Source organism: Entamoeba invadens (assembly GCF_000330505.1).
Source record: "Entamoeba invadens IP1 unplaced genomic scaffold scaff_1105074725991, whole genome shotgun sequence".
Classification (NCBI taxonomy): domain Eukaryota; phylum Evosea; order Mastigamoebida; family Endamoebidae; genus Entamoeba; species Entamoeba invadens.
The window spans coordinates 46,559-57,153 of NW_004440432.1; the positions used below are offsets into that span (position 1 = coordinate 46,559).

The 10,595-nt window shown below is 33.1% G+C and overlaps 5 protein-coding genes across 5 annotated transcripts; 4 read left to right on the forward strand and 1 right to left on the reverse strand.

Moving 5' to 3' along the window:
* Positions 1-241: 241 nt before the first annotated feature.
* On the forward strand, positions 242-2,048 carry EIN_359270 (hypothetical protein; the record flags this gene model as incomplete). The annotated part of the gene is made up of 4 exons (XM_004257567.1): positions 242-378; positions 475-718; positions 913-1,542; positions 1,650-2,048. 4 exons carry the CDS (start codon positions 242-244, stop codon positions 2,046-2,048), a joined length of 1,410 nt encoding a protein of 469 aa, XP_004257615.1.
* Positions 2,049-5,684: 3,636 nt separating this feature from the next.
* On the forward strand, positions 5,685-6,746 carry EIN_359280 (L-asparaginase, putative; the record flags this gene model as incomplete). Its single annotated transcript, XM_004257568.1, has 1 exon — positions 5,685-6,746. One exon carries the CDS (start codon positions 5,685-5,687, stop codon positions 6,744-6,746), a length of 1,062 nt encoding a protein of 353 aa, XP_004257616.1.
* Positions 6,747-7,178: 432 nt separating this feature from the next.
* EIN_359290 (exosome complex exonuclease RRP45, putative) lies at positions 7,179-8,062 on the forward strand (the record flags this gene model as incomplete). The annotated part of the gene is made up of 2 exons (XM_004257569.1): positions 7,179-7,892; positions 7,985-8,062. The coding sequence occupies 2 exons, from the start codon at positions 7,179-7,181 to the stop codon at positions 8,060-8,062; spliced, it is 792 nt and encodes a 263-aa protein (XP_004257617.1).
* A 188-nt stretch (positions 8,063-8,250) lies between these two features.
* On the forward strand, positions 8,251-8,775 carry EIN_359300 (60S ribosomal protein L11-2, putative; the record flags this gene model as incomplete). The annotated part of the gene is made up of 1 exon (XM_004257570.1): positions 8,251-8,775. One exon carries the CDS (start codon positions 8,251-8,253, stop codon positions 8,773-8,775), a length of 525 nt encoding a protein of 174 aa, XP_004257618.1.
* Positions 8,776-8,864: 89 nt separating this feature from the next.
* EIN_359310 (hypothetical protein) lies at positions 8,865-10,403 on the reverse strand (the record flags this gene model as incomplete). The annotated part of the gene is made up of 1 exon (XM_004257571.1): positions 8,865-10,403. One exon carries the CDS (start codon positions 10,401-10,403, stop codon positions 8,865-8,867), a length of 1,539 nt encoding a protein of 512 aa, XP_004257619.1.
* Positions 10,404-10,595: the final 192 nt, after the last annotated feature.

Here is a 10,595-nt window from a genome sequence, read left to right on the forward strand (position 1 = left end):
TTTTCAGGGAAATTTAGTTATTAAAAAACAACCTAAATCGTTCGATGGTACTCACCTCAAAGTCATTTCACACAACTTTACCTCAAAAACAATGAGAATAGAAGCTGTTGTTTTCTATAAAAATTCGGGAAAAACGCATTATATTTGAAATAGTGTTGATATCCATTAACTAGTAGTGTAACTTCTGACTTGAAGTTTTCTATATAGAAAAATGAACTAGTAAAATGTAATAAACAAACACATGAGTAACCGTGTGGCCATCCAAATACCATCAGAGATTAACTCCGTCTTACTCTCACAGAACTGTACGTTGGAACGCTTACTCTCAATGCCGGAATTACAATCGGAGCTTCGATACAACAAGCGCCTTCAACGATTGTTTGTGTTCGAAACGTTTAACTATATATTATTAATTACATTATAATATATTATAGATTAGTACTATATATTTCCGTACATTGAGTTAACTAATAGTATTTGTGATGAAAGTGTGTTACAACAACTCTTTAAAAACATATTAGACGATTCAAACCCAAAACTCCAGTCGCAAGCAACTAAAGTCGTCTGCGCTAATGTCCTAGCGATCACCGAAAACATCTTTTACTTTCCTAATTTGATCTCATCGCTCCTTCAAGAGTTCATTACATCAAAGAGTAATGTGACAATATCGTCTATATCGAAGGTACTTACTGTATTACTTGATATCCCAACGTCTAATGTTTGTTTTTCAACGAGTTAAGACACACAAGAATTTTATATTATAATATATACTATATATTACTATATATTATTATTATTATTGAAGTACAACATTGTTGTATGTAATAGTATAATTATAATAATTGTTATAATAATTAATAATTATTATAATAATTATTATTGTAATAGTAATAAACAAATGCTCACTGAAAGGTATTTGAAATGATGAAGTCAATGAATGACATAGTTTGCATCTTACTCTCACACATTGCGAATTATGAGTTGAAAAATTTTATTAAAGAAATTGTCAAAATAACGAGTGAAGACGGGTCGAACACACTTGGAGCGCTGTATCTCTATTCACAGAACATTGTTAGACTCCTTGTTTCAAAGTTTCTTGAAACAATAAGAAGTGAATTGCCTGATGAAGAAGTGCTGGAGAATATTGTCGACGTTTTGCAAGCAATTTCTTCAATTAACGGGTGCGAGGAAAGGTTTGTGGCTGACATTAACTCATGCCAGAAGATCAAAGAACTCTTCGACACCATTTTTGATGCAAAGAGCAAAAGTACCAAAGCGATTGGGTTTAAACTCCTTTCGATATGCTTGACACAATCTAGTGTAGTGTATGGACTCTGTGAGTGTCAGAGAAATGCACTTCCACAAGTGTACCAATTACTCTTTGAACATATCGAAGAGTTGAAAAGGGAAATGTTTTATGAAAGTGGGTGTGTCACTGTTGTACGAATGGAATGCATTAAAATAGTGAACGCACTCACACTGTCCTATTTCAAGGTCGTGTATGAGGAATTTGTCACTCACAATGTCTTAGACATTCTTTTAGTTTGTTATTGATATATTATTAATATAAAATTATATTATAGTATTATAGTATTACATACCAGTCCAATTTCATATGAAAGAGTACTTAAATGGGTATTAATGTCTAGAAGATCTTTTTTAGCTATCAACACAACTGCACTTTGATTCGTCAAGATATCTATACGATCGTCGAGGCGATTGCTAGTCGGGGAATTCCTATTCTAGAAGATCAAATATTCAACACGAAGTTTTATAACATGTTAATTGAAGAAGATAAGAAGTGTATTCAATACAAAGACAAGAACGGCTATTACCCAGAACACCAAGGACTGTTAATGGAAATCATGAACACTGTATATATCTGTATTTTGGATGAGCCGGAATTTGGAAGTGAAGACTTTGTTGAATATTACTCGAAAAGTGTCTCACAAAGAAGACTCAATGGTGGTGAAGTGTCTTATAAAATACTAGAGAAAGACGAAGAAGAGAACAAATGTATTATTGATGTGTATGAAGAAGACATCTGACTTCACAAATCATTTATTTATTTATTCTTATTATTTTATACTATTTACTTGAATATTTATTATAATAAAATATATTATAAAAAATATATTATAGAAAAAATATTATTTAATATAGTTCCATATAACTATAATATAGATTTTTGAATAATAATAATAATAATAATACAAATTTTATTATATCTTACCAACACTTTTATAATTAATAATACCACCCGACATAATAAAGAAAAAAGCACAGAAATGAATATATTCAAAATGATTAATTTTTATTTATATTTATTTTAATAAACCAATATTATAAATATAATACAATAATTTATAAATTTTATTATTACAATTAAAGTATTATAGCAGTTTGCCAAACTATTATTAACCTAAATTTTTGGTGAATAATGAGGAAAGTTAAAGTTCGCCAAATTATTATGATTCTGTTTAAACTATAATTTTTAGTTACTACAATTTAAATATATTGATTCCCTTTTCGGAATAAAAAGAAAAACAATAATTATAATTAAGTAAAATAATTTATTATTTAATGATTAAATATTTATAATATGTTTTTATGGGAATAAAAAACCTAATAACCTATAATATATTTTTACTAAATTCTGGAAATGCCGACACAAATAAATTAATTTTTTAATATAAAAAAATAAACTCACTTAAATTTAAACATGAGAAGTATCACACAACAAAACAACACACTTTATTCAAAACTTGTGTATTCAACAAAAGAAATCACATTAACATAATACAGTTCACTCGAGATCCATTGGAATTATACAAAGTTCTGGTTGTGTTTCTTCAATGACTTCTTCTCCGAAAGCGAAAACATCAACTGTATTACTTGGAACAAATTGAACAGAATCTCCTATTTGAATAATAACATTATCAATCAAATTTTCATTTTCATCGATTGTTTCAATTTGTTCGATTTCATTAATCGGCACATCAACAACAGCTCTTGAACTTACCCCAACCCCAACAAACTCATTAACAGTATCAATTTGAACGTATGGTTGATTTAATATTCCGGCCCTGACAAGTTTTCCACTTAGCTTATTTAGAATATGACTTGCGGTTTTTTGGTATTCTTAATTGGGCTGTTCCAATTGGTGTTGTATAATCTCCAGACAACAATCTTTCAAACAAATAGAAGGGGAACTTTATTAATGCTTTTTTGTTAATATGATAGTTGCAAAGAGAATGGGAAACATAAACAAGATGTTCAAAATTTTTCAAAGAATAAAAAAAATTTTTCTCATGATACTAAAAGTGGTGATTAATCTTCCAAAATGGTTTTCCACCAAAATTCTCATACTTGAATGAAGAGAATTGTATGCCTTTGTGAGCTGAGGATCATATTTGATTATATATTATTCTCTAGTGGTCGTAATTGTTGCCATTTCAAAGTAATAATTGGTTAAGTCAATTGAAATTTCAACATTATCAAGCTGTTTGGTGTTAATTAAATGCACAAGACAGTTAAAATGTTCTGTAAATATAATATCAAGTTTTGTTTGAGAATTAAATCTACACTTAACATTTCTCAATTCTCCTCCGATTAACTCGAATGAACTTAATAATTCAATTTAAATGATATCATTTTCAATTTTAATCTATGTGATAAAACCACAAACTTTACCTATGAATTTATTGTTTTCAATTTTTCCCTCAAATGCGACACGAACATTCATTTGAATGTGGATGTCATCTTTAATGGATTGGACGATACCATTAAATTGTTTTGAAGTTGCAATTACTTCTTTCTTCTGAGTGTTTCCATAATGGGTTATTGTCTGTCCAACACCTTTATATCCGCCATCTGCCAATGCTTATTCTCCCGATTTGACAAGTTGTGGATCACAATTTGTTTTATAGACAACAACATCATTCATAGAGCATTGTATTGGTGTTCTAACTTTGACTGCCAAACCTTCAGAATTGACATAAACCTCAGTCTTCAATCCACTTTTGTTGTGTTTATATGTATAATATGATTTGTCTTTGATAATTATATTTTCTTCATTTGTACATCTTCTGGAAAAAAATACTTTGATCTTTTCCATCAACTATATAAAAACAAATTTCCAATTCTGGTATAAGATCTTTGTATATTTTATGTCTGCCACGAGCTAGATCAATTCGAGATTTATCAGGAATTTTCGCTAGAGAATCAATAAATGATATTTTAAAATTTGAAGAATACAATGACAAAGCTTTTTCTATATTTTTTCAACAAAACTACTTTTGGTGCTTTTTGATATAATGACATTTTCGTTGTTATTACAATGATATTTGTAGTCCATTACTTCATATAACAAAATGTAATTGATGTCATGTTTTATAAAAGTTAGAAGTAACAACATCAATTCTTTGCAATTTAAAATGCTATTATATTTATATTAAAAATGTTTTATCCAATCGTTGTATTTTGTAACAGTGTTCATTGAGATCCCATCTTTTATTATGTGTAATAATTGTAAATATTTCATCAAACTCTTCATTTTTAAAACCTGTTAAAGATTCAACAGAAACACGTTTTCTTGTTTCCAATACTTTTATTGGATAATCAATTTTGTTAATATCATTTGTAGGGAATTTTGGGTATGAAGATATTAAAGTTATAGATAAAGAATAATCAATTCCATCATCGTGTTGGTACCCATTCGTTTGCTCAATAATTATATTTTCATTTATAATTGAACTGTTTAACATTTTTTGTTGAACCATGAACATTCGTTCGGTGTAGGTGTTTTGCCTTTGTTCTTGAATTGGAATTAAAGTGAACGTGAATGGCTGTTCATTTATTTCTTGTTGTTATGTGTTGAATATTTGTAATTCGCTTTCAATTCTTTTTCTTTGTCTTGTTGGCTGTGTTGAATGTCTTTTAACATCTAAATTTCTGTTAGTGGTGTTTGAATTTATTAAACTATTAATTGTAGTTATTTGTGTCGGTTCTCTTTTTGGTGGGAAATTTTGTAATAATCTTAAACGTGATCTAGACATTAATTTTTTGATTTTTTGAGTGTGTGAAAACCTAGTTACACCCCAATTTTTTGAACTCTATTTTTGAAACAAAATTTGTTTAAACTTTGACAATAAACAAAATCTTCTATTGATAACCATTATTTTTTTAAACAAAAGAGGCTTTTTGAATAGTTTGTTTTTAATGATTGAATAACTATTAAATTATAATATTTCTATTGTTTTTTTATGAATTTTTATAGTTGTTTTTTAATTTAGATTTATTTAAAATTATAATTAAATTTTTGAGAAAGTGTCAAGTTTGCCGAACTTTGCACTTCCTCAAATATTAGGCAAAAAGCTTTTAGAATATGATTAAAATGATATAGTATAATATACTATTTTATTCTAATTAAAACCAAACGATCAATAATGCCGAATATTATAATTTATATATTATAATACTATATAAATTATCGATTCTAAGACAAAGAAGGAGTCTTTATACCATAATGTGAATAAATAATGAAGATCATTCATTTAGGTTCTTCCACTTTCTAAACCAAAAACGAAAAGACCGCACCAAGAAAGAAATAGAGTAAGTAGTGAACCTTCTCAACGACACTGGAACATATTGTTTATTTGATAAAACTCGAAACTTACACAGAAATGCTTTATCTCATATTAATGTCACTGTTTCTTAATGTCCTTGGGGAACACGACCCAAGACGAGTATTAATGGTATACAGTGGAGGAACCATTGGAATGAAAAAAGGTGATAAAGGGTGGGAACCCCAGGCCGGATACCTTGAGTCTTTGATGCAACAAATGCCCCAGTTCCAGAGTGAAACCCTTCCTTATTATGACATCATTGAGTTAAATCCACTTCTCGACTCCTCTGCTATGACCCCGAAAGACTGGGTTCGAATGGCTGTAGTAGTCAATGAGAATTACGACAAGTATGATGGATTCATTGTATTACATGGCACCGACACATTAGCGTACACTGCAAGTGTCTTAGGGTTCTTCTTTGAGAATTTGAATAAGACGATTGTTGTGACTGGAGCACAAACTCCATTGTGTGAGCCGTACTCCGACGCGACAAACAACTTAATATCAGCACTGAAAACTGCAGGAGACTTAGAAATTCCGGAGGTCGTTGTGACATTTGGCGGCCACTTGTATCGAGGAAATCGCGTACAAAAGTTGCGAGCAAATAGTTATGAAGGGTTTGATAGTGCGAATTACCCTGTTCTTGGGATGTTTGGCGCAGAGACTATCATCGACTGGCCACATATCAGGGGTAACCCGATGGACCCCATGAGATTTATACCAACAGTCACTGATGGGATAATTGTGATCTATTTACACCCAGGAATCACTTCAACATACATTAGTGCTGTATTAAATAACAACGTCAGAGGAGTCATATTAGCTGCATTTGGTGCGGGCAATGGGCCGGACAAAGAAGAGTTCTTAAAACCAATGAGAGAAGCAATTAACAGAGGTGTTGTGATCGTCGATGTCACTCAATGCCATATGGGAAGAGTAGACTTGGACGATTATGCGGCGGCAAATGGATATAAGTCAATTGGTATTATAGGAGGGGGTGATATGACTATTGAAGCCGCTTTTACTAAATTGACGTGGTTACTCGCTCAAGGGTTGTCTCCAGAAAATGTCCGAGTGATGATGAAACAGAATTTGAGAGGTGAATTGACTATTGTCTAGTGTTAAGTTAGTGTTTTGTCTTGCTTCTTAGTCGATACAGTCAATACTAAACATTCTAATAAACATGTATAGTTTATTTTATTGTAATTTATAATTAAAACTACATGTATATTAATTTAATATAATTAAAATATTAATAATATAATTAAAATATATTAATTGTATTTAATTAAATACATGTAGTTTGTTTTTTAATTAAAATTATTAGATAATATAATTCAAAAATGTTAAATTTTTTTTCTAAAAAAAATAAAATTTTTATTAATTTATTAATTTATTCTTTATAGTTTTAGTAATAAACAAACAAAGTTATTAAAATGTTAATTATATTAGTTTAAATTTATTAAAAAAAGTAAATTAATAAATATAAGAAAAACAATTATAATTTTATGGTAAAATTCCGTCAAAGGAACAACAAACTTCAAAACCCAAATGGAACACATCGAGTCACTGATCAAGAAAAACCTTCGTATTGATGGGCGCCATCTCGACGAGTTCCGTGATGTCAAATTTTTGTGTCGTGAGCCTGGGAGTGTTGATCTTCATATTGGAGACAGTCGAGCGTTTGGTGAGACATTAATAGAAGCTGTCACACCGATTGGGACTCGTGACTCTGGCATCTTCCATGTCAATGTGAACTTCCTCCAAATGGCGAATCCCGACTTTTTGGATGCAAAGGGCCCGAGAGATTTGATAGAGATAGGACGAGTAGTTGAGAGGGCTTTATTATCCACTCGAGCGATTGACATTGATGGACTAGTCTTAGTACGAGGGAAGTTAGTGTGGAGTATTACTGTGTGTGTTAACATCATTAACGACTCGGGCAACTTAATGGACTTAGTCGCAATGACTGCGATCTCGTCGTTACTCACTGCGCTGAAACGCGAAGTCGAGATCTGTGGAACTGATGTCAAAATTTTGACGGTCGAAGAAAGAAAGCCAAAGCCACTTTCTATTCACCACATCCCTATCACTATCTCCTTCGGTATCACTGACGAAGGAATCCCTCTTATGGACCCGTCCGATCGAGAAGAAACAATTTGTAAGAGTAGGCTGACTATTGCTATCAACAAGGAGGGCGAGGTCTGCGCAGTACAAAAGAGTGGGACGCCCATCGCGATGACGGTGATCCAGAACTGTTGCGATGTTTGTTTCCCTTGCTCCCCTTTTAACTATTCAATTATAATAATCAAACCATTAATTATAGTAAAATTCAAAAAATCAAGTATAACCGATAGATAGCACTGGACAAAGCACAGTCGGTGATTGCATTCATTACCGAGCAGGTCGACAAGAGCCGTGAGCAGTTTAAATAATCCAATGATTGTGAAGGATTGGTTTTTTCATTTCTTAAGTTCATGAACCCTAGATTTTTCCACAAAAAGTGGACAGGTGAGGAAACGGACGAAAATGGCCGAAGAAAAAAGAGTTAAAGGGAATAGTAAAGAAACTAGAAATGAAAGGAGCAAGGGTTGAACTGGACTTGCAAACCCCAGTTTCTCTAATGGCCGCGAAGAAGTCCGATGTGATGCGTAAGATTCAGATTGAGAAGCTCGTCCTGAACATTTCCGTAGGAGAGTCGGGCGATAGACTTACTAGAGCCGCGAAAGTGCTTGAGACGTTGACCGGACAGACCCCAGTCCTCTCAGAAGCTAGATACACAGTCAGAGCGTTTTCGATTAGAAGAAACGACCAAATTGCGTGCCACGTTACCGTCAGAGGGTCGAAGGCCGTTGAAATTCTTGAGAAAGGCCTCAAGGTCAAGGAGTTTGAGTTGAAGAACTGCAACTTCTCAGACACCGGGAACTTTGGATTTGGTATTGAAGAACACATCGATTTGGGATTGAAGTATGACCCACAAGTTGGTATTTATGGTATGGACTTCTACGTTGTCCTTGCTAGACCCGGGTTCAGAGTTGCGAGAAGAAAGAGAGGCCAAAACAGAATTGGAAAGGATCACCTCCTTAGAAAGGATGACGCTATTAACTGGTTCAAGGAAACTTATGAAGGTATCGTGCTTAACAAGTGATAAATGATCGACTTTTGTCTTTTGCAGGGTTTCTTGGAGTTTTTTTTTGTACATAAAAGAAGAGAAGGAAGGGAGGAAATAGAAGAATGTCATTGTTTCATAGAACTTGAGAGGAAAACAGTTTGTTCGTGGACACGCTGAGAGTAAGAAACACTGTGTGTTGTACCACAGGTCATGTGCGTCGACTTTCCTGTTATGGTGTCTACAGAAAGTTGTAATAAAAGCTCGTCTTGAGTGAGTGGAGTACATACAAAACCTTGAGCAATAGCGTACTTCCGAGATATAATGTTTGCTGGGTAGGTTGTTAAGAGCACTGAAGTCTCGATTGGAAGTTGAAGAACCGTCTTGAGCACTCCACGGGAAGGACATAAGTTAAGTAAAGAGATCACAATGTCTGGACTAAGTGGAGGAGTCATTTTCTGGATGCGTTTTGTGACTGCTTTCTCGAGTTGAGAGAACACATAAGTGTTGTATAACACGAGAGAAGGTGGCACGGTAATTTGAATGTTCGAGTGAATCAAATCAAGAGCTTGAACTGATGTGAGTTGATCACTTCCATTGTACATTGCTAAAATATCAGTTTGGAAGGTGGTAACAAGACTCTGCGAGTATGAAATGATCTGAAGAAAAGCCCTGTTGACCATCCCATTTGGTGACATTCTTAAACTCTGTAAGTCACATGTTAAAACTACTTTCTCGCACTCTTCCAAAGACATTTTGTGGAGGAACTTTAACACGTCAATGAAAATATTTAACGACATGGGATTTTCAAAATTCGTCGAAAACTTCTCTGCGAGCTTCTTCACCACAAGAAGTGTCTTTTCACCTTTGTCACTCTGTTCCGCTAACTCAATTTTGTTCTTGTCGAAGGTAGAAAGCGTTTTTAATATATTTGACACGATATATGGACATGTAATTCCCGATATCTCCGATACTGGTTTACACGTCGTGAGGAGTTTTAAAAGACTTTTTAATGGGAGAAGAACAGATGGGTATGATGACCCGCGACAAAACACTTTGAGGACAGCAACAGTCACTTCGACAATGAGAAGACTCTTATGAGAAAGAAGTTTAATTAAGACACAAATGATCTTCTCTGTTTGTGGAGGAGAGATATAGTCTTTAAAGAGTGGAAGGACAGATATGAAAGATCTGAGTATAACAACGTCTTTGGAGTTTTTGCGGTCTTCGATCAACTGAATTGCTTTGAAACACCAATCGAAGTATTGTTCCGCAGTAACTTTTGTCACATACATCTTTAACGTTTTTAAGGCACACACAGTTTGAGTTGGGTGCGTGAAAGGGTCTCTTAAAGAGAGTTGCAGTGTGTTTGTATGTAAGAGTAAGTATAATTCGTCATGTGGAGAGACTACCGCTAAAAACGTTTGTGTCGCCGGAAGTAAAATTTCGCTCTTTGACGCATTCGAAACTACAAAGAATTTGTATTGGTCAACGGAATGCCCCAACGACGAACACGTGATGATCTCTTGGAGGATCTCGGTGACTAAACAATCATTCGTTTCATTTGTTTTGATCGTCGAAAGTGCTTCCTCACAGACTCGAGAGGTTTGGGAGTTACTTGTTGCACTCTGAAGCGCTAACACAAAATTTTTGTAATTTGCAGACATCACCACTTCAAGTCGTTCACTTTTTTGAGTTTTTTATTAAAGTCATTTTAATTAATTAAACTAATAATATTTGGTACAAGAACTAATACCAAAAACTATAAATGTATTATACAATAATTGGAGTATGGTATAATTAAAAATACTATAAGGTTTATTATAAATATAAAAACAGGTGAATGGCTTTTTTTTGAT